Genomic DNA, 24,027 nt, shown 5'->3' with positions numbered 1-24,027 from the left:
AGACGGTCGGATTGCATCATAGTTTGTGTCGTTGGATTCCTTGCGTCGAGGGTAAGCTTTTAATATAATTTATATACCGTTTTGTTAAGATTGATGAAACCCTAATTTGGGATTCGGGGATTGTTATGAGTAGTATTTGAATAGTGGTCTTTATGTGTTATATGTTAGGAGGAGAATTCGTAGAAGAGGCGTTTTGAGACAGTGTGTAGATACCGTCTGCGTGTTGTGCTTTCCGGTAGGATTTCTACTCGGTATTAGTCCCATAATGGGATATTGGTGATGTGCTTAGTTAGTTGATTGATATGATGATTGTATTTGTGATTGTGATTGTGGTTGTGTTCGTTGATGGCTCTCGAGATGCGTTCTCGGCTGAGTGGGGTCACTTGCGGGAGTGATCTCACGCCCTAGTTTCGCCTTCTGTGGAACCCGCCACAGAAGGGATGTGCACATTAATGGGACAGGGTTATCGCTCGTACGATGAGCGGGGCTTAGGTGGGAACGGCTGCGGTCCCCCACTGGCAGGGCTGGTCCAAAGGGACGATCGGTGATTGAGACGGTTGGTTGGATGTGGTTGTGTGTGTGTGACAGTTCAGCTGTCTGTTTGTCTTGTTGTTGTTATCTATTTTGGATTGTGTGATTAGTACTGACCCCGGTGTTGTTTTGTAAAACCTGCGGTGATCCATTCGGGATGGTGAGCGGATATTGAGCGGTATAGAGATGATACGGGGATAGCTGGGATGGCCACGACATGACGATAGAGTCTTCCGCTGTAGTTTAGCTTTTATTTCTATTTCAGTTGAGAACAGTTAGTTTGAATAATGTATCGTACCTATCAGTTTGGTTTCGAGGATTGTATTCATTCATTAAAGTATTTATAATAAATGTTGTTTCTGTTTTGTCTATTTGATTATCATGCCTCGGGCAACCGAGATGGTGATGTCTTCATACCTGAGTGGTCCTGGTAAGGCACTCGGAGTATGGGGGTGTTACAAATGGTATCAGAGCGACGATCCTGAAACCTGTAACCAATGAACTTAATGAACATAGGGAGTCAATTAAAATGAACCCGGGGTAAATGTTGTAGGAGCTAGTGCAAAGGCTTGGGAGACGTCCTAAAGTCGCAAGGGGTCGCCCTACAACTTTGAACCGGTCACATGGGAACGTGTTTGTTGAGTCGTCTATGTGATTGTTTAACTTATGCAACAATGTGATGAAGTGTGAGGGTTGTTTGGTGTTGAAATAAGAAGTTGAGCATGTGAAAGAAAATGATATGTGGAACATGTTAATTAGATGATAGCATGTTGAGGTGTTTACGATGTGGCTTTTATAGCATGATGATTTGATTTTATTGATAAGTAGAATGGATGCGTAGCATATTGATTATGGTATCATGCGATTTATATAAAATTTAACATGTTAGTATGTGACGTAATATGCGGGTAGCTTTTACGTAATAATGATACTTGATCGAGTGAGACTAACTCGATCGGATAGGTTTTTGACGATTTTGGACAAGAATCGAGTTTTGGGGCACTCGATCGAGTAACTAGGGGTACTCGATCGAGTAGAAAATCACTCGATCGAGTAGCCTAGATACTCGATCGAGTGGGTTAGAGATCAGAAGGTCTGTTTGGTTCTGGAGTTTGGGTACTCGATCGAGTACATGGGGGCACTCGATCGAGTAGCCCGTTACTCGATCGAGTGGGTTTGGATACTCGATCGAGTGGGTTCTGGGCAACGCGTGTTCGTGTTTTGAGGATTAGTACGCGTGTTTATGTTTATCCCTTTCTTCTATAGCTTCAAGATGCCGCCCAAAAGAAACGCTTTGTACGCGAGAGCTGAGGTTATGACTACGGATGACATCGTTAAAATGTTGGAACACCAAGACGCTCTTACAGAGACCCTGAAGAGAGTGAATGAGGACAAGGACAAGAGTAAGAAGAAGGAGGTTGACCATGCTAAAGTCAGGCTCTATATCGCGAGGTTTAACCCGAAGGAGTACAAGGGAGTTGAGGAGCCTAACCACCTTGATAGTTGGCTGAGGGAGATGGAGAACATACTGGATTTAGTTCGCTGTCCGGATGAGATGAGAGTGGATCAGGCTGCATTCTATCTGAGGGAGGCAGCTGGCAAGTGGTGGGATTCCGTGAAAGTGAGTGCCAAGGAGATGTATACCAACCAGGGGTTACCTGCTATACCTTGGGAGGAGTTTCGTAGGGCTGTGAGGAAGGAGTTCGTACCAGAACATGTGAGGAGTAAGTTGAGGGAGGAGTTTGATAAGTTTAAGATGATCGCGAGATGTCCGTGGTGAGTACTACAGACAGTTCAATGAGAAATCCAGATATGCTGAGGACATGGGTTTGAGTGATGAGAATTTGGCTTTGAGGTTTGAGAGTGGACTAACCACGAAGATTATGGATAAGTTACCCGTGGGATGTCCTCTGATTTTATGCCACGTGAGAGATGACCGGATAGAGAGCCCGGCAGTTGAGGAGATACCAGTGGTGGGAGAGTATGCAGATGTCTTTCCAGAAGAGATTCCGGGGTTGCCACCGAAGAGGGAGATAGATTTCACCGTTGAGTTGAAGCCAGGGACGGGGCCAATCTCTAAGGCACCGTACCGCATGGGTCCTAAGGAGATGGAGGAACTTAGGAAGCAGTTGGATGATTTGATAGAGAAGGGATACATTAGGCCAAGTGTATCGCCTTGGGAGCACCCGTTACTGTTCGTGAAGAAGAAAGATGGGAGTTTGAGGCTGTGCATAGATTACCGGGAGCTGAACCGTGTGACGATAAAGAACAAGTATCCTTTGCCAAGGATAGATGACCTGTTTGATCAGTTGAGTGGTGCAACGGTCTTTTCTAAGATCGATTTGAGATCGGGATACCATCAGGTGAAGATTAGAGATGTGGACATACCGAAGACAGCTTTCACGTCGAGGTATGGCCATTATGAGTATGTGGTGATGCCATTTGGGTTGTCCAATGCGCCGGCGGTGTTTATGGATTTGATGAATAGGATCTTGACGTTCTTGGATCGATTCGTAGTAGTGTTTATCGATGACATCCTAGTCTACTCTAAGACTAAGGAGGAGCATGAGGAGCATCTGAGGATCGTGTTGCAGACTTTGCGAGATCATGAGCTGTATGCTAAGTTGTCTAAGTGTGAGTTTTGGTTGGAGAAAGTTGCTTTTCTGGGGCATGTAATCTCTAAAGATGGGGTAGTCAGGATCCGGCGAAGATTGAGGCAGTGACAAAGTGGGAAGCACCGAAGAATGTCGCTGAGGTAAGGAGTTTCTTGGGTTTAGCTGGGTACTACAGGCGGTTTGTGAAGGATTTCTCCAAGATAGCTAGACCGATGACAGCGTTGATGAGGAAAGAGAACAGGTTTCGTTGGGATGAGAGTTGTGAGAAGGCGTTCCAAACCTTAAAGGAGCGTTTGACCACGCTCCGTCTTGGCATTGCTGAAGGGAGCGAGAATTTTGAGGTTTATACCGATGCTTCGAAGAATGGGTTGGGATGTGTGTTGATGCAGAATGGTAAGGTGATTGCCTATGCTTCTAGGCAGTTGAAGCCTTATGAGGAGAACTACCCTACTCATGACCTGGAGTTGGGTGCAGTGGTGTTTGCTCTCAAGATTTGGAGGCACTACCTTTATGGGGCAATCTTTAAGGTATTTTCGGATCACAAGAGTCTCAAGTACATCTACACGCAGAAGGAGTTGAACATGAGACAGAGGAGGTGGATGGAGCTGATTGGCGACTACGACATGGAAATCATCTACCATGAAGGAAAGGCCAATGTTGTTGCTGATGCTTTGAGTAGGAAGAGTGTACATTCCTTGTGTACAGCTCTATCTTTGATGAGGTTGAGAGATGAAGTAGCGAGCTTTGGGATTCATATGATGCGAAAAGGAGATACCATGAGTGATATGACAAAGATGCACTTGAGTTTTATGATGATATTCGGGATAAGCGGGCTTTGGATCCTAAGATAGTGGAGTGGAGAGTCGGAGTAGAGAAAGGGACGGTGTCCCGGTTTTCCATTCATACAGATGGTAGCTTGAGGTTTGATGGTAGGTGGTGTGTTCCTAATGATGAGGAGTTGAAAAAGACAATCATGACAAAGCGCATTGCACACCATATTCAGTTCATCCAGTGGAGACAAGCTTTACAAAGATCCAAAGAAAACGTTTTGGTGGCCTGGAATGAAGAAAGAGACAACTGAGTTTGTGTCCCGTTGTTTGACATGCCAGAGAGTTAAAGGGGAACAGAGAAGACCACAAGGTAAGGTTCAGTCCTTGGAGGTGCCTGAATGGAAGTGGGAATCCATTTCCATGGATTTTATTGTGGGTTTACCTAAGAGTCAACAAGGTAACAATATGATTTGGGTGATAGTGGATCGCTTGACCAAGTCGGCTCACTTTGTTCCAATGAAAGATACATGGACTAAGGCACAACTGGCTATGGCCTATCGAAAGAACGTGCTTAAGTTACATGGAGTCCCTAAGGACATAGTGTCCGACAGAGATGCGAGGTTTATCTCAAGGTTTTGGAAGGAGTTGCGGGAATCGTTGGGAACGACTTTGAAGATGAGTACGATTTCATCCTGCGACGGATGGGCAGACTGAGAGAACAATCAAGACTCTTGAGGATATGTTGCGAGCTTGTGTGATGGATTTTGGTGGTAGGCTGGGAGCGAGGTTGGATTTAATAGAGTTTTCTTACAACAACAGCTATCACACTAGTATTGGTATGGCACCGTTTGAGGCTTTGTATGGGAGGAGATGTAGGAGTCCAATCTGTTGGGACGATAGTCTTTGGGCAAAGGGGTTTTAGGACCAGAGATGGTGCATGAGATGGTGGAACAGATTAAGATGATCGGGGAACGGATGAGAGCGGCTCGGGATCGACGAGAAGAGTTATGCGAGATCTACATCGTCGGGACATAGAGTTTCAGGTTGGGGACAAGGTTCTTCTGAAAGTGTCTCCTATGCGTGGAGTTATGAGATTTGGGAAGAAAGGCAAGCTAAGTCAGAAGTTTATAGGGCCTTATGAGATCTTAGAGCGAGTTGGGGAAGTGGCTTATCGTTTGGCTTTACCGGCTGCTTTGGAGAGAGTGCATAATGTGTTTCATGTATCGCAGCTGCGGAAGTATGTGAGTGACCCGTCGCATGTGTTGGAGGCAGAGAGCTTAGAGCTGGATGAGTCTTTATCGTACCTTGAGGTGCCTAAGCAGATCCTAGACCGAAAAGTTAGAAAGACCAGGAGTGGTGAGACAGTGTTGCTTAAGATCCTTTGGTCTAACCATGAGACTGAGGAAGCTACATGGGAGGCGGAGGATATCATGAAAGAGCGTTACCCTTTCCTTTTTGATCAGGTATGTATGGTTACGAGGACGTAACCTTGTTTCTTTTAGGGGGGTAGGAGGTGATCGCGAGAGTTTTTAAGAGTTTTTACACCCTCTTGTTTATGTTGTGTCGGTATGTTTGTCGGGATAAGTGGGTTAGTAGCATGTTTTACGTTGTGTTTATTTTTGGACCTTCGAGTCGGGAAGCTTATGGGGGTACCTTTGTTTGGTAGTGGTTTGAACTTCGGGGACGAAGTTCCTTTTAAGGAGGGAAGACTGTAATACTCCGTATTTATGGTCTTGGGGGTACTCTATCGAGTAGCCCTTACTCTGTCGAGTAAGGGTATGTTGCAGAATAAAATAGTTTCTGACCTGTTGGGCACTCGATCGAGTAGTGGGGCACTCGATCGAGTAGGGGTACTCGATCGAGTACCTTGGGTACTCGATCGAGTGTCCCAGGTTTATCGGGGTTTTTCTCGGGTTTTGTTAATTACGCGATTAAGGTATTTAAATCAATTCGTCTTTATTCTAAATCACTTTTTACAAAACCTAAAACCTGTTTAAGAGAGAAAGCAACTTGTCTTCTTCCTAATCGCGTTCTTGACAATTCCCGGAGTTCAGACGGTCGGATTGCATCATAGTTTGTGTCGTTGGATTCCTTGCGTCGAGGGTAAGCTTTTAATATAATTTATATACCGTTTTGTTAAGATTGATGAAACCCTAATTTGGGATTCGGGGATTGTTATGAGTAGTATTTGAATAGTGGTCTTTATGTGTTATATGTTAGGAGGAGAATTCGTAGAGAGAGGCGTTTTGAGACAAGTAGATACCGTCTGCGTGTGTTGCTTTCCGGGTAGGATTTCCTACTCGCATTAGTCCCATAATGGGATATTGGTGATGTGCTTAGTTAGTTGATTGATATGATGATTGTATTTGTGATTGTGATTGTGGTTGTGTTCGTTGATGGCTCTCGAGATGCGTTCTCGGCTGAGTGGGGTCACTTGCGGGAGTGATCTCACGCCCTAGTTTCGCCTTCTGTGGAACCCGCCACAGAAGGGATGTGCACATTAATGAGCGGGGTTATCGCTCGTACGATGAGCGGGGCTTAGGTGGGAACGGGCTGCGGTCCCCAGCTGGCGGGGCTGGTCCAAAGGACGATCGGTGATTGAGACGGTTGGTTGGATGTGGTTGTGTGTGTGTGATTGTTCAAATTTTGTCTGTTTGTCTTGTTGTTGTTATCTATTTTGGATTGTGTGATTAGTCTGACCCGGTGTTGTTTTGTAAAACTGCGGTGATCCATTCGGGGATGGTGAGCGGATATTGAGCGGTATAGAGATGATACGGGATAGTGGGATGGCCACGACATGACGATAGAGTCTTCATTTGTAGTTTAGCTTTTATTTCTATTTCGATTGAGAACAGATTAGTTTGAATAATGTATCGTACCTATCGATTTGGTTTCGAGGATTGTATTCATTCATTAAAGTATTTATAATAAATGTTGTTTCTGTTTTGTCTATTTGATTATCATGCCTCGGGCAACCGAGATGGTGATGTCTTCATACCTGAGTGGTCCTGGTAAGGCACTCGGAGTATGGGGGTGTTACATGATGAGTTGTGGCTTGGTGGATCATGATGGAGAGGTGGATACACAAATTACCAGTCCGGATACACATGGTATTGCTAACGGATACACAAATCGATTTGTGTATCCGTTAGCAATACCATGTGTATCCGGGCTGATATTACCATATTTTTGGATGCTTAAAGGCCTTAAATGTGTGAGCGCTTTGTTTTAAGAAGGATATTACATTAATGTGTGGCTCTGATTTCTGAATCTCATGTATGGGATGCTAAGAGCTGCCGGCTGCGTATGTTGGAAAACGAACAGTTAGGGAGTTATTTAGGTTGATGTGTATGTGTTTACTTAATTTAATGGGGAGGTATGAATCCATTTGTTGATCCCTAGTAAAGAAAGACTAAGGAGGTGTGATTGTGTGAATGTATTTCCAAGTAGAATGGTGGGATATACTCAGCAATTATGGTTGAAATTGGTTCAAGAGTGGTGTGCTTAGCTGTCAATGAATCTGCAGTTGTATTTGTTTGTCTCACAGTACTACAGCATTCAAGATAAACTTGAATGTATTAAGAGCGAAAAATGTAAACACATACAAATTCTCATATATATGGTATGAAATTACTTAGTTACATTTCTATAATATTATCAGTGGTGTGCTTAGCCGTTAATGAATCTGCATCATTCAAGATAAACTTGCTTCACAAATAAGCATTACAGTACAGAGAGATATTCAATTAATAATTGAGAATTGATCAACTGCTGCTACAAAATGTATGAAATATGAATGAACATTACAACTTACAGGCTACAAATAATCAGTGCTTCTATATAACAGAACAGATTTAAAGTGTCAAAATTAGAATAGATGAAGATAATAATTAACAAAACTAGTGCTTGAATACACATCTCTTCTTCAGCTTTCCTTTACTGTCCCTCCAAGGGCAACTTCGAGGCGCCATCAATGCTGAAACAACTATCTGTCTTTCTTCACCTTCAACATTCACTTCACACCTTTCTTCAACTCCCTTCACAGTTGCTGCAGCATTCCTTTTCCGCTTTGACACCAATTTCTGTTTTGATGTACATCCAGACTGAAAACCGACACATTCTTCTGCAACTATCTCTGCACTGACATTATGATGATGATTTTCCTGAAATTGTTCATCTGTTACTCTCAGTCTCTAATTTCCAGAGCTTGGCCTGTTTGTATTTAGTGGCGAACAGGTCCACTTCCTTTAGTGCCTTAGGTCGTGCCCAAAGATGATTGTCTTCGACACGTTTTTGAGCTGCTTATGAACATAATGCCATATGAGATAATTGATGACAACTGAATTTGGGATAGGAAGTCACCAACCTGGACTATGAACAAGTTAAAGAAGATGTTATCGAAGAAATAATTCGTTTTATTGAGCAGTTTGAGTTTAGCTAGTATGATGTACGAGTAATAATTAGAATTATACCCTTGATATTGCTGATGAAGATGGTTCCATTTCCCAGACTATGCCGGATGCCCTTAAAAATTAATTACAGAATACATGGTAGGGAACAAAAAGGTACACCACCATTACCTCCTCACATTTTTTCAGGAGCGTCAATCTACGAGTAAACAATCAATCAACAAGCAAACATTAGAAATCCAAGGTCGTAAACAATCAATCATGTGTAAATAGCTAATCATTTTATAGCATCTATTTTGCCAACAAAAACAAGTAAATTTAACGGTCCAAAAGTGTGGCGTGATTTTAAAGAATCGTAAACTAATGAAAAAGCTTGGGTTATCAGTGTTATTACTCATTCGAAAGCAAAAAAAACCAACATTAAACAATGCGTATGTCTATTTATGTAGATGATAAACAGTTTAACACTAATTTGTTTTAAGATCATTTTACCGGAAAACTAGGGTTACTCCTAGTACACCGTATATCATAAGCGCTAGTTTAATGCCATAGGTAACCATGTTATCTAGTGATATTTTCTTATAATTAATCTTCCGAACATCACATTCGTCCTTGAAAGGGTTCACCCTTCATGTTTGTATGGTTTAGTTTTGTTTTCACACATTTAGCTTGCTAGATACACTAATTTACCTTGTTAGATACACATCTCTGTCAAGTTAGATACACTCATTTAAATTGCTAGATACACTCTTTTACCTTGTTAGGTACACTCATTTACCATGCTGGATACACTCATTTACATTGCTAGTTACACATCTCTTGCAAGGTAGGTACACTCCTTTAAATTGCTAGATACATGTCTTTACCTTGCTAGATACACTTACTTACCTTACTAGATACACATCTAATGGTTTACCTTGTGTAACCTTGTCCTTAACACCTAATGGTTGATTATTAGAGAAAAATTATTTTCTGTTGATTTGATTTTTTGAAGACTAAATTGGTGTGAGTGTGACTTTCTTGTTGGTGTTGATAGGGAGAACATATGAGATTGAGGGAATAATTGTCATTCAAAATCTACACTTGTTATAAACTAATGATGGTTGATACCTGTTAGAATAAGTCTGCCCAGATTTGAAATAGTTTATATTAATTCCAAATGCTGCCTGCATCAACTAGGGAAATGGCCAACTCTTTAAGACACTTCAAAGCCTGCAAAACAAATTCAATATTAAAAAATACTCCGTAAATCCGTAATACACTGCGTTATAAATATCAAATGAATATATAAGAACGGAGGATTTACTCTCTGCGCATCAATCATCATGAGGTGATTCACTTTTAACAAACAATAAGATATATTCCCTTAGACTTGATCGACCAAAAACATAAATAATTACTGCAAGACAAGGTAAACCAGAATTATTTCTGTGACAGCACTCGAAGAATAGACTGAAATTCCATAGTTTGGCAATACACCTATGTTACTCAAACTCGGATAATGGTGTCCAATACCAGTACATATGCAAGTGTTAGACTCTCCAGATACACATATGAGTACCCTAGATACACAACTCGATTTGTGTATCTGACAATATTCATATCTCTTCAGATACACATATGAGTACCCTAGATACACAACTCGATTTGAAAAAAACACGACTTTCGAATAAAATCCAATTGCAAACAGCCAATGCAAAGAAAAATGAGTTCCACAAACGACACAATACAACTACTCAAAAGCTGGTTAAAAAAAACTTCACATTAAAGACAAGTCTGTTACCTGAATAAAGAGCTTCTTGTCATGGCCATTCTGAAAAGAATCGAAGAAACAGACTCGCGACTCAATCGTGTTTGCCAAGCACGCAAAAAAATTGTTTGCTGCATCATGTGAAATCTGCCACTCCAATGGATCCACTGGCACCCTGCATACACATATTAAACAAAAAATTAATCAAAATTCCACCACTTAAAAATCAGGATACACATCATTCAAGTACAACAGATTAATCGAAATTTCCAAAGTTTCCACTCCTTTAAGTTACTAAATACATTCATTTAAGTAGCTAGATACACTTCTCCAAATTACTAGATACATTCTTTTAAGTTTCTAGATACACTTCTTTAAATTACTCGATACATACCTTTATCTAGTTAGATACACTCATTTAAGTTAGTTAGATACACTCCTTTAAGTTACAAGATACATACCTTTAAGTTGCTAGATATACTCTTTTAAATTACTAGATACATACCTTTAGCTAGTTAGATACTTTTCTTTAAATTACTAGTTACATACCTTTAACTTGCTAGTTACACATATTTAGCACCTTAGATATAAACCTGTAGCTTGCTAGATACACATGATATTGAAGCGCCATAAATCCATGTCAATAACTCTTCAGTTTTCAAAGAACAAGGGGGTTGTTTCAGAACATCGGGTAGAAAATATTTTTGAAATCCTCACAGTACAACAAAAAATCATGAAAATAAGTTACAGGAAAGCAGAAAACCATTGATCAAAACACCTATTAACAAAATTTAACAAACAAAGAAAACCCCCAATTCTTATCAATTTAACAAAATAATGCAAGAAATTAAAATTAATCCCAAATTAGAAGACCTTACTTGAACGGAAATGCAGCAATGTTTTTCACCAGTTTCCTTTTTGTACCAATCGATCCAATGGCTAATTTAGAGACGAAAACTGCAATTAATAGAAGTCGTAAAATCCATAACTTGGTTACTTGAAATCGAAGCGACAAAAGAAGAGCAGCGGCTTGACGACTTGGTCTCAAGTGGCCGACGAAGGATAACACCGTCTACGGATGTCGATTGAAGGCTACGACGGGCGGTGGTGGTGGATGGGGGAGATGAAAAGTTAGAGGGAGAGGAAAAGTTAGCTGGGGTATGAATAAAACATAAAGAATAAGGGAGAGGGAATATGCGAGGAGTTTGGTTTTGGCTTTTTAAATTAGTTCGTACGTTTCGCACCGTACTTTAGTTCGCACTGACCCGACCTATATATATATATATATATATATATATATATATATATATATATATATATATATATATATATATATTTATATATATATATATATATACCTTCCACTTTTGAACTATTATTATTTATAGGTGCACTCTTTATCTCCGTGAATGTTCTAATGAAAATGTTTACAACATAAATTTAAGTAAAGACCGTTTGTGATAGATTTTGGTAGGACTTTTTTCGTATCGCATTATTCCACATTCCTTCACTTTTTATTTTCCTCGCTTGCATCTAGTTTTTGCAGTATGCAATCACATATTCAACACACTCAGATTATAAAAATCTTTGTATCTCTCAATTTATTATGCGATGGATATCTATCTTGTGTGAGACCGTTGTATGCATATAACTAAGTCATTAACTCATTTATTAAATGAGATATTGAAGATGAATAATTTTGTCATTTGCTTGTAATGGTCTCTTATGGTCTTTTGCGGTTCTTGTAATCTTGTATATGCAATTCTTCAAGATTTTATGATACATAAAATTATGAACGAATATATTATATGCATGACTACACGTCTCCACCTCTTAACTAAAATCTACAAGATGGTTTGATGAATTGAATTATCTTTGTATTCTAGTACGATTGCTCCACTTTATAGGAAGGGACGATAATAATTTCGGTTAGTTGGGGCTTTTTTTAACAACTCGCCTAAAACGATATTTTTGAAATACTCTAAATATGTTTTTGAGTTATCAAAGGTGAATATATCACTACACAAAAAGTTTGAGAGAACTCAGAGACGGTTTGTCATAATTTACCCTCTTATAATTATTGATCTACGGAGTATGTTTTTAACTTCACAAAATCTCATTGAAGACGGCACGTATCCGTCACTTTGGAGTGACGGATACAATTTTCTTTCACAAATAACCCAAATAGAGGAGAGAGGGAAGCACATGGGATGCCCCCACCTTGTCCTCCCTATCCGTTTTGTGAGTGACATTACCCGTCACTTGCTCCGACCCGTCTTCAGCAAGACTAACTGTTTTAACTTTCCGACTCAAAATTCCATCCTAAATTGTCGGTGATAGAATGTAACTTTGGACAAGTGCGTCCTACGAATGAGAAGACGTGTGGTAGATGTACGTAGGAAATGTAATGCAAACAAACAGCTTAATAAGAAAACAAACGTGAAAGTATAACCAAGCTCTAAAATATACACCGTAGTTTGCAAAAGGAAAATATGGACCGCATTCTAATGTTGAAACTGAAAGTTCCAAGCTTGTAAACTTGCGTGGTCAAGAAAACACGAGTTGTAATTCAAATGATTAATGTTACTCTTTTACAAAGACACTTACGGTTCTTAGTTAACCACGTGTCAGAACATGATTGGATATCAATAATACGTGACACAACACACAAATTAATCAAAGACAAAGTCAATATTTCACATTCTACCAAAAAAAAAAAAAGTCAATATTTCCAAGTAAATGTTGGAGAAAAAGCGCCTGCGACATATGCTCAGAATCTTCAATATTCTCTCCATACCAAACCATGCATCTTTCTCTCTCTCTATATATATATAATAGCTTACCAAACTCACCTACTTAATCATTTGGAGAATTAAAAAATTATCTCTAAGTGCAAACTTGAAACTACCATTCTTGCTTTACTAGTTTGGAAGCAATTTTGTAGAAGCAGGTTATAAATAGCAGATTTATCGATAAATTTGGTTAGCAATCAAATGTCAGTAAGCAGAATCATATTAGGGTCGGTCGTAATTCGTAGTTCCGCTCAGTCAAATAGGCCAATGTCATGGATGGGAAAACAGAATGATGATAAGAGCATTGTGGGTAAAGAGGTGAAAGAAAAGAAGTCAAGGGCATCAATGGTTGTGGTGGAGAGAGCAAAAGGGAATAATAATGCTCCAAAAGTAGCCCTACGAACTCAAGTTATACCAGCTGTAAGAGTTGATGAGAATGTTTTATGGGCTAATATACTTGACCTTGTAGCCACGTTGCACAAGTTTACACATTCCTTCCAGTTCAACCACACCATAGTCCAAATGCATTTCGAGAAGGTATATTATATACTGCTTTATTTATTTCGACTTTGATTTTTATCTTTTGTATTAACTACTCACTCTTTCTCTTAGTAATATGTTTACCTTTTTATAAATACTTCTATTCATTATGAAGGGGTATTTTAACAAAAGTTAACGGAAATTTTCTCAAAATAAGGCTCTAGGTCAAACTAATTCTCGTTTTAGGGTCCATTTCAAACTATTTCCTCCCAATGGGTCCACGTCATCGTTTTTTGTTTTTTCTTTCAAAACTTATATAAATCGCTACTCCAATTAGCGACTTGACATTCATATAAGAAAATTGCAGTGGTGACATGAATATTTAGCCAAATCGCTATCTGAAGTAGCGATTTCGCCCTTCACTATTAATTTGTCTTTCGACCACTCATTGTCGATTCAACCGTTCTCCTTCGTTTCTCCACCGTTTCACGTGATTTTTGTGTTGTTGGATTCCTCTCACAGTAAACTACACATTAGCATAAGTTTAAAGCTCCCTTACACGTTTGGATCATGTAAGATGATACTAGATACTAGATATTAGTAATACTTCATGTACTTGCATTTGAAAACAAAATGAATTGCCACCTGCAATAACCGAGGCCAAGCAATACTTCATGCACTCGCTTTGGAAATGGTTGTACAAATCCTGAAATCCACTCCCATAACCAACAAAAACAACAAATGACTGAATGGATAAACAGCAAAGGGTATGGTACTAATTAGCAGTGTGAAGGGCTGAAGGCTGCCTGTTTATAAAAAATAAAACTGTAGCCTACATACGGATTAACAGACCATCGCATAGTCTGCCAAAAAGAAGTTTCCTTGTGTTACTCAAAGCCATAAACTATATACTGAATGCAAATAGCAGCATAAATGACAAAAAAATGGCAAACTATTACAATTCTAATTTACTTAGATAAAGAAACAACAAATTAAGTCAGAAGGTAAGTAGCCCAAAAAAAAAAGAGACACAGATGGTTTTACTTTCGCACTAATACACGACGTGTATTCGTATAAGACGGTTTTACTTTCGATTTCGCACTAGTATCAAGTATCATTTTACGTGGTCAAAATGCGTAGTACGGCTTTAAACTTATACTAGTGTCTAGCTTACTGCAAGAGGAATCCAACAAAGCAAAAATCACGCGAAACAGTGGAGAAACAAAGGAGAAAGATTGAATCGAAAATGAGAGGACCAAAACCAAGAAATATTGAAGGGGTGAAATCGTTATTTCAGCTAGCGATTTGGCTTAAACTTCCTCTCATCAGTCATCAGTACTATTTTTTTTATATGAATGTCAAGTCGCTAATTGGAGTAGCGATTTATATAATTTTTGCCAAAAAAAAAAGAATAATGATGACGTGGGCCCTATTGGGAGGAAATAGTTTGAAATGGACCCTAAAGCTAGAATTAGTTTGGTCTAGAGCCTTATTTTGATAAAAAATTCGTTATTAACACTATTACGATCAACGTTTACATGCATGGCCTCAACTGTAAGTTTTGACAAAGCTGTAGTAATGACATTATGATTGATCTTTGTTTTTGAATGCAGGCGATTGTTGATTGTCGATTCTTCACACTACTAGCCGTTGCAGGCTCATTGCTTGGCTCAATTTTGTGCTTTGTCGAGGTACGTATAAACAATTTTGTTTAGTAATTGAAATGGATGACAAGTATCATAACTATCAATTATCACAGTTTATTACGAGTAATAATTATAATAGATCAGAGTAATTATAAACACTACTAACGTGTGCATTGACAGGGGTGCTTCATGATACTGAAGTCGTGCTTATATTACGTCCATGCATCTTCCCATCGACTGGATTCAAGTGGCGTAGTACAACTTGTGATTGAAGCCATAGGTTAATTTAATTCACTACCTATATCTTTACGTTTTTTTCAAATAATTATACAAACCTATAATCCGTATATGTTTTAGCTAAACTAATCATGTTTCTAATATTAGAATGAAAATAAAATGCAGATATGTTCTTAGTAGGAACTGCAATGCTTATATTTGGGATGGGATTATATGTCATGTTTGTAAGAACCCAAAACGTAGACACTAATGCGCAACTAGCTCATCTTAACTCTACTGCCTCCTCTCAACTCCAGGTTCCTTATTTTCCCTTTCTAATTCCTTTTTTTGGTAGAAAAACAACATCAGCATGCATGCTTGTTAAATTTTATAATGAATTAGTTACATTTTGAGAATTATTCATTAATGTAATATCGACAAAATAAACAAAATAAACTTTTAGAGCGCCTAAGTAAAAAAACCCCCTGAAGTTGAAAAAAATGTTAACCTAATCTATACTTTCCGTTCCAATCAATCATTTATTTACCTTTGATAATAATGCAGATGGTACCATCGTGGCTTAAGATGCATTCGTTAACACAAGCAAAGACAAGAGTTGGGCACGCAATAATGATGATTCTTCAAGTTGGAATTTTGGACAAATTTAAAACAATACCTTTAGTTACTCCTCTTGATTTGGCATGTTTTGCTGCAGCTCTTCTTGTTTCTTCAATTTCTATCTTTCTTCTCTCAAAGCTTTCCACTCGTAATTAACTCATACATTTAGATATACAGAGTAGTATTTTTTATTTTTTACAAAAAAAAGGATATCCTTTAAATTAGGTAGAGTGTAGGAGTATTATCGAGGGAGTAGTTATAGGTATTTTTTCATACGTTGAGCTTAATAGCTTTCAGATACATAGCTTTAATAACTCAATAGTTAATGTAAAGTATTACAATACTAATCGTATATGATACTCCTCCTTATTTATTACTAGTTGTTGTATCGCGCGCTTCGCGCGCGATACCCCAAGATATTATAACTCGTTTAGTTGGATTAGTTTGATTCATGCACGGATTGCGATTGTTTGTTGGATCATAAAAGTTGATTATTAGTTTTGTTGCTTTAGATTCGCATAAACTAAAATGAACTATAATAGCAGCTACGACATCCCATTTATTCTATGGGGGGAATGTAAAACTTGAGCCTCACAAATCCAGCTCTTTTTTTTTTATTATTAATAAGTAGGGATAAACCCAGAGACCTAGAGCGAGTAGAGCCCCACACAGAAATACACAGACACAACAAAGACACTACAAAGACGGAGAACAACAACACGTACTCAAACACCAAGACGAAAGGTCGTTCTTTGTGCTATCCTTTTCTCTTTCCATGATCTCATTGCTTTCCAATTATTTAACCAATCTTCTAGGGTGTAGGGTAGATTTTCCTTCCATGATTTGCACCACAACCCAACTCTTAGAAACACTTTATCTAATATACATGGCCAGTTAGGTGTCTTGTTCTCGAAAATAGCCACATTTCGCAATTCCCAAATAAGAGTAACTATAGCAATGAAGAATGCTTCCCAAAGGCGTCTTTCAAACCCAACAAAAAGAGAGTCATACCATACCAGAAATGCATCGTCAACTTCCAAGGGGCATATCCATGTCGTATCCCACGCATCACAAATACCTGTCCACAGCTGCCAGGAAAATTTGCAATGCAAAAATAAGTGGCTGGGAGTCTCCAACTTGTCACCACAGAAAGTACATCGCATCTCCTCCCAAGTCATCGCCTTCCACTTCAATATTCTATCCTTGGTATTTACCCTTTTCCACAATATTGCCCAAAGAAGTATTTCATACCTTGGTGGTGCTAATCCTTTCCAAATTTTGCTGAACCAATGCTTCCGATCTAGGCCATTGTACTTCAGTTTATAGAAGGCATCAACAAAAGTTTTAGCTGTGTAGCATCCTGTATTATCAAACAACCAAATGTGGCAATCATCTTTGTCTCTTAAGGGTTTGAAATCCTCGATCAGCAAGTTTAATTGGTCGACCAGTGATAGCTCCGATTGAAACAACGTTCTCCTCCACTGAAGTTGCCACATTCGCCTTGCCAATCACCCATTTCAGCCACACGTATTTTTCTGAATTGATACACTAAAGAGTCTGGAAAAGCCTTCTTTGAGAGTTATATTTCCAATCCAATTATCCTCCCAAAATCTGATTTTAAGAGAATATATTGCTCTCCTTGATTACGATTGTAAAATCTCGTCTCGTAGTCTTTCTAACTAAATCAAGCCATAGACATTTGAAATGCGGAGAAAATACTCACATGTAAAAATCTGATGTAATTGCCTACAAGTTGCTACAATATACTTCATCCATTCCAATAAGTTCTATACATTTGTTAAATATACGTTATTTATATTTTAATCAAAGGCATAAAATCGATTGAAATAGAGGAAGTAGAAAATATAAATTCTGTCTTTATGGCTTACGGGGAACCCATATATAGGGTTTTGAATACTCCCCATCTAATAACCCAATGGCTCAATACAATATGATAGTTCAAGCTTAATTTACATTACAGTTGCTATCAACTTTTTAGCAATATACAAGCTTATTTTCCCTCAAACAAAGGTGGTCGGTCAAATGTGCACATTTTATATTCAAACAAATATCTTCTTATTATGTTCCAAAAAGGCCTAAGAGTGTTTTTAACCCAACTACCCTAAAAATGAAAATTCCTAATAATAAATAAGCGAAAAATATCAAATTAGCTATTTACTATTATAACCGCAGAAAATAGCGGTCAAAGTTGATTATACACATAGCTAGCTAGCTAGCTACCTTCTAAACCTAATCCAAACGAAATATGGGGCGTAATGCCTCGTGAAATTCAAAAGCCAGGGAACTTGCAAATTAAGCCGTGCCCACGAAGAGTGTTGGGGTAGCGCCTAGGATCACCACCTGAGCTCTCATCATCTTCTGTGTCGGCTTTTAGTTACCTTACCTAAAGTTTATCAAGCCCGATGTCATAACTCTGACCGTCATTAGAGCCCCTGAAAGTCCAACGCCAGTCATGTTACTGACAAGCGTAAATACAAAAATGCAATTCAAGACGTTAGAATAAATTTTCTCATTGCTCCAATCAAATGAAGACCAGGGCCCTATAGGGCTATAGAGAACTCTATATTGAGCAACTTTGTAAGGGGTAATTTAATCAAACAAAATTATTAGAATGGAGAGATATGAGATAACAAAAGTCTAAAGATGCAAAATGTGAAATATATGAAAATAATGATAGGCAAGAGCTAAGAGGCGGGGTGAATCTTAACATACGTACTTTGCAAACTCCAACTCCCTAAAAAGCTGGTGTTAAATTTGATTGGGTTAAATATTGACCCATTCTAAATATTCAAGTAGATGGATTAACTTAAATACCATATAATTTAATCAAACAAAATGGATTAAATATCATCTTAAACCTATCCATCTGCAAATTATAAGATAAAGTTTTGTCGGAACCACATAGCATGAATTCAAGCGATGAGTCCTTATTGGATTTGTCCCTATTTTAAAGCCGGAATTTGGCTGTCATACTTGGTTAATAATTCAAGTGGTTTACAAAACTCGGAAGCCCTCAAACGCTCTCTCTCCTTCGTTGTTGTTCACGTATTCAACCTATCGGAGATTTATGCATACCCTACAATGATTCATATAAGCAGCTCAACCTCTCCTTCCTTTCCTTTTCTCCTTCTCCCTCGCATTCTATTCCCTTTCGTATCGAGCTCACTCCCCTACACAGATTCATTTGAGCAGCCCTTAAACAAACGCCAACACTGCAAATTACACCTCTTCCTACAAACAAACACTTACACCGCAAACAGTCGCACTATGCAGTACCCTTGCCAATTGCCAAATTCTCAAACATAAATGAACACTTTAATTGGAACGAGTCCCCTGGAGACTACTCATTACAAGGTATTTTTTTTAGCTTTTCTCTACGAACCAAATGGCAAATGTCCCAAAGGTATCGCTCACAAACTCACACATCATCAAATTAACCCTTGTTCTACCTAGAACTACACTGCACAAAGTTCCTGCCTCAGAACATCAAAATGAATGACAAGTTTGTCATCACTCTCATGTACTAAAATAAACCATCAATACTTCGATTTTCTGGATTCGTTTACCACCATCCACGCGAACGACTATAAGCACACAATCAATCAAATTTATGTTTCCTGCGTACATGCAACCTATTTTAATGTCCAAGTCTAATGACCCCTTTCCCCCCCTTTACAAATCAATATCCATCCTCATAGTAAGCCCTTTCCTTTTTCGTTCAGAATCACTAAAAGGCGGAAACATACATCACCGAAACAGAAACACATTGCAACATACCACTTCACCTTACCAACTCATTCAAAAACAGTCTTTCCTTTTCATTAGAAGGTAGGCATCCCATAAATTATAAACTACACTCCCAAAACGGCAAATACAAATTCTTAGCACTGCCTTTAAACACAGCCCACTCCATACAAATAACTATTTTTTAGAATTACTGTGCCTAAATCCTAGAAGCCAGCAACGTCTACCAACAATGATTCATAAATAGCAAAAATTTCATAGTTTTCCAACATCTAAGCCAAAAGTGTACAGGCCTAAAAATAATCCACAAAATTAACAGTTAAATTACAAGCAGCCATACAGGTAAGACCCTCGAAAGAAATAGATCCACGGAACCGCTTTCCAATCCAAGCCACCTGCCAACAAATATGGGTTGTGCAAAACTATTTGGCCCAGTTCTCTTAAGGTGCTACCTTCTACCGAGCAGAATTTCTAAACAGAAACAATTTAAGTGCTTCTCATAAAGTGCAAACACCTTTAAATACGTCAACATTCACATGAGCAACACGATCACTGTCAACCACACAACATTATTAACAGTGGCAAAGGCAGTAAAACAAAATACAGAGAACACTCAAAACAGGGTACCTTGCAAACTTGGTGCAATCCTGAAGTTGTGGATTCTTGGTTCCCTGCAAAAGGCAAACCCATAACCAGCCCTTAGGATTCACTAAGTTAATGAGATGAGCTAGAAGAAGGAATTGATAAACATTAATGGAAATGAGGAATGCATAGGAGGGACTTTATATGTTTTTCAAAATCCATTAATATTTACTGATAGTATTTCAATACGTTCGCGATAACTACAATGGAAAAAAAACGCTAAAACTCAAAAGGGGAAAAAGCTTAGAGTTCCATCGTATCTATGATCTTGTCGTTGTTCACTCTTGTTCCATGTTAAAAGGATTTTCATATCACTTAAGGATTCAATTTGTTTATCCATGAAATATCAAAGGAACTTTTAAAATAAAACAAACAAATGAGCTCGATTTCATATCCCATTTACAATTTCATACATCCTTATTCCCTAAACATTTACATGAAATTCAATTTCAAAATTAACACAACTGCACCTAAAAAGAAGATCAATGAAATTACTTATTCCAACTTTGACGCAGCTACGTCTAATTAATCGTGGGCACAGGCACAACACCCTTCCATCTAATGACCAACTATTCTAATTTTCTATTCTAAGAACTTCTTGAAGCACGAAAATGCAACACTACACTACCAGACATGGAAGGAAAAGGCAAACAAATGAGCGAAGTCTCTCTTTTCATGTAAAAGATTTTTCCTAAAAGGAAAGACTACCTTTTACTTCTCAATATCTTTCTTCAAACACCTTCGATTCAAAAAAGCACACAAACACAATGACGAAATAAAAGGAAAAGAAAGGCATAAAATGAGCAAATGCTAGTTGATTAAGCAAATAATTTTTAACTCAAGCCCCATTAAAGCTGATGCTTCAACAATGTCTAAATTTATAAACAACCATGCCAGTATGCCACTTACAAGTATGGTGAAATTCTAATATCAAAAGAACTTCAAACACTGTCCAATTTTAGGGACTATAACTCCAAAGACTGAAAGTTCAAAAGTTAAATGCTTAAACAACAAAACCCAAATAAGATCCCACGAAACACAATGAACCAAAAGCATTATCTAGACCACAAAGTTATGATAAAGAGATAAAAGGGTTAACTTACTTATTCATAGCTCAGCCCAAATCACATGTCCCTCATGGTACGGGCAATGAATGTCTTATGACTTTCGCTTTCATTCCAATTTCACTTTGCAAAGTGATGAATTCACGGATGCGAACCTGAAATAAACCAAAGGTAATGACAATAGTTCATCTATAACTAACTGTGATGAAATTACAAACCATGGGTCAAGACTCAAGACAAAAGTTGATGTATAATTGTGACGATATTATAAACCATAGCATCAAAAAAACTCTAAGGACTTACTTTCTATAGAATACTCATGGCATGAAAAATGCGTACGAGAATAGGTCTTGTAATCCGAACAATTGCAAGAACCCGGTTTGGGAGAAGCCAGATAACAAAGTAGTCCAAGAGAAAATATTTTGTTCAGGCATTTGATCAAACACTTTGCGGGCACTACCCATATGACCAATTTTCACACAGAATATGATTATTTGGTATTCTAGAGTCAGATTTGAGCATATAACCTATAAATGAAGTTGCACACGTAGATCTTGATAACCACCATTTTTGTTAACTTATTACAAAGAATACTACTTTAAAATTTCAAGTGCCCAGATGTTTGATCAGATTGTTAATTGTAATTAGAAAGGTGCGGTTCTAGTAGGCGATGATTATATGAAGTAATTAAGGGATTAAAAGATGATCATGAATTGATGACGATGATGATAATGGTAGTATTTCTCAAGAGAAGAAATAAAAATGAAACGACGACACTAAGAAAGGCTCTACTATGAAAAAAATAACATACCAAATTAAGAGGACGACAACCTTATCTTAAATTGGGGTTGGCGTGTGTCACGGCGAAGACCAGCTATGGATCCCATAAATTTGCTGAAGCTCTGCGGAGGAAAGGGAACAGAGAAGAAGGTAGGGTATAATGCAAAGCAAAGAGAGAGTCAAGGGAGTAGATTGTGGCGAATGAAGAGGTAAAAAAGTGAAAAAAAAGGAAAAAGAAAAGGGAGAACAGCAAAACGACGCCGTCTTATTACTGTTCATTTGAACAGTAAGTTTCCTTGCGCACATTTAGAGTAAGGTGAGTAGATATATGTGTACAACTTTTATTATTTCAGATAAATAGCCTCTTGCTCATAAAGTCATAACTTAAAAAAATTTAGTTAAATAAAAATTAAGAGCAACAACAAGAACATCACAGCCTTAAACTCAAACTGATTTGGAGTTGGCTGACATGAATCATCCTCTAGAACCATACTCGCATGGTCATATATAGAGTTGGCAAGTCTGACTCGATCCGAGTGACCCGGCCTAAACTCGACCTGATAGAACCCGAGAATATTGCAAATCGAACCAGACTCGACCCGATGACGACCAACAACTCGACAAGACCCAATGATTGCTACCTCGAACCCGAACTTGAACTCGACTCAACATAACGCCGACCCGATATTGACCCAATTAAATTGATGACCCGACAATTAATAAACTTAAAATTGATCAAAATGAAAGTGAATTAGACCCTGTTCTAGAGAGAGGCTAATCCTCTAACTAGGGAGACAAAATCTAATCTAAGAGGACTTAACTATAACAATCCGACCCGCCACCGTCGTAACACAACCCCAATAAGATGGGTGTGCACCTTTGGGCCCATATTTGTCCTCACTTAAACCCAAAAGCACAAGGCCTTGTTACTAAGTGGTGGGTGGAATCTTTTATAAACATACTAGTTTAAAACCCGTGCAAAGTTGCACGGGTACATATATAGGCATTGTAAAAAAAAAAAAAAAAACAACTGGTATAACATTATCTTAGTTGAAATATATAACATTGGTTATATAATCTGTTTTACCAAGTTTAAGATCTCATTGTTAATTTTATCGAGTTGATAATAGATTCAATGAGTATACAGGTGATGTTACTACAAAAAAAAAAAGACTAATTTACTATATAACGCGCAAGTGTTACGTTTGCTCAGAACATAAAAAATTACTCCTTCCAATTCGTTATAATGTTCCCCTTTGTCTTTGGCACGATACTTAAGGAATACTATTAAAAATGAATAAAGGACATTGATGGGGTTGGTGTTAGGAGAGATAGATGAATTATTAGGAGTTAAATAAGGAGTTGTGGGGCCAAAATATTAAGAAAATTAATTAAATAGAAGTAAAAGAGTTGTGTGGGGTTTGGTGATAGAAGAGAGGGATGAATAAAATAAGAATAAAAGTTACCAAAAAAGGAAATGAGAACATTACTTGAATAATCCGTTTCGGGAAAGAGGGAACATTATAGCGAATAAGAGGGAGTTTTATGGAGTATGCGTACAAACACTTACTCTCATGTTCTCTTGACATCATAAGATAAGATAACAACAAAAATCATGGGTATAGGACTTAAACTATGGACAAAGAGAACACACCCTTGCGCATTTATAATTCAATAATTTTTCCATAACCCACACTACATTCACTCACGTAATCCACATAAAATTAACATGTTGCTTCAACAATTTTCATTGAAAAATTATTTTGGCAAGTAAGCTAAACAATCATTCAAAACTCAATCACAAATTTATTACTGCGTATAAATATACTAATATATTGACATCCATCCATATAATTAAAGAGACTAATTAGCCTTCTTCAGTTTTCTTAATTACACTATATCAATGGCAAAATTATAGTGCTCGAGGTGCTCTCCGATCAGGTAGTCAA

The 24,027-nt window shown here is 38.0% G+C and overlaps 2 protein-coding genes and 1 long non-coding RNA gene across 3 annotated transcripts; 1 reads left to right on the top strand and 2 right to left on the bottom strand.

Annotated features, from left to right (window-relative positions):
* Positions 1-12,933: 12,933 nt before the first annotated feature.
* On the top strand, positions 12,934-16,203 carry LOC141638172 (uncharacterized). Its single transcript, XM_074447586.1, has 5 exons — positions 12,934-13,404; positions 14,961-15,038; positions 15,174-15,273; positions 15,396-15,526; positions 15,774-16,203. Exons 1-5 carry the CDS (start codon positions 13,069-13,071, stop codon positions 15,981-15,983), a joined length of 855 nt encoding a protein of 284 aa, XP_074303687.1. The 5' UTR covers positions 12,934-13,068; the 3' UTR covers positions 15,984-16,203.
* Positions 16,204-16,552: 349 nt separating this feature from the next.
* LOC141638164 (uncharacterized) lies at positions 16,553-17,323 on the bottom strand. The gene has a single exon (XM_074447575.1). The coding sequence runs from the start codon at positions 17,321-17,323 to the stop codon at positions 16,553-16,555; it is 771 nt and encodes a 256-aa protein (XP_074303676.1).
* Positions 17,324-17,989: 666 nt separating this feature from the next.
* LOC141638171 (uncharacterized) lies at positions 17,990-22,403 on the bottom strand. The gene is made up of 3 exons (XR_012542030.1): positions 22,110-22,403; positions 21,338-21,453; positions 17,990-20,263 (listed from the first exon to the last, which is right to left on the bottom strand). It is a non-coding gene; the product is annotated as an uncharacterized LOC141638171 (long non-coding RNA).
* Between the last annotated feature and the right edge of the window lie 1,624 nt (positions 22,404-24,027).

This window comes from Silene latifolia, unplaced genomic scaffold, assembly GCF_048544455.1.
Source record: "Silene latifolia isolate original U9 population unplaced genomic scaffold, ASM4854445v1 scaffold_190, whole genome shotgun sequence".
Taxonomy (NCBI): Eukaryota; Viridiplantae; Streptophyta; class Magnoliopsida; order Caryophyllales; family Caryophyllaceae; genus Silene; species Silene latifolia.
The sequence above is the reverse complement of the archived record's forward strand: the minus strand, read 5'-3'. Positions and strand labels throughout refer to the sequence as shown.

Excerpts from the sequence above, each read along its gene's own strand:
- LOC141638164 (XM_074447575.1), bottom strand. The coding sequence starts at position 17,323 with ATGTGGCAACTTCAGTGGAGGAGAACGTTGTTTCAATCGGAGCTATCA.
- LOC141638172 (XM_074447586.1), top strand. The coding sequence starts at position 13,069 with ATGTCAGTAAGCAGAATCATATTAGGGTCGGTCGTAATTCGTAGTTCC. Across the intron at positions 13,405-14,960 it reads TCCAAATGCATTTCGAGAAG|GCGATTGTTGATTGTCGATT; the intron begins GTATATTATATA and ends TTTTGAATGCAG. Across the intron at positions 15,039-15,173 it reads CAATTTTGTGCTTTGTCGAG|GGGTGCTTCATGATACTGAA; the intron begins GTACGTATAAAC and ends GTGCATTGACAG.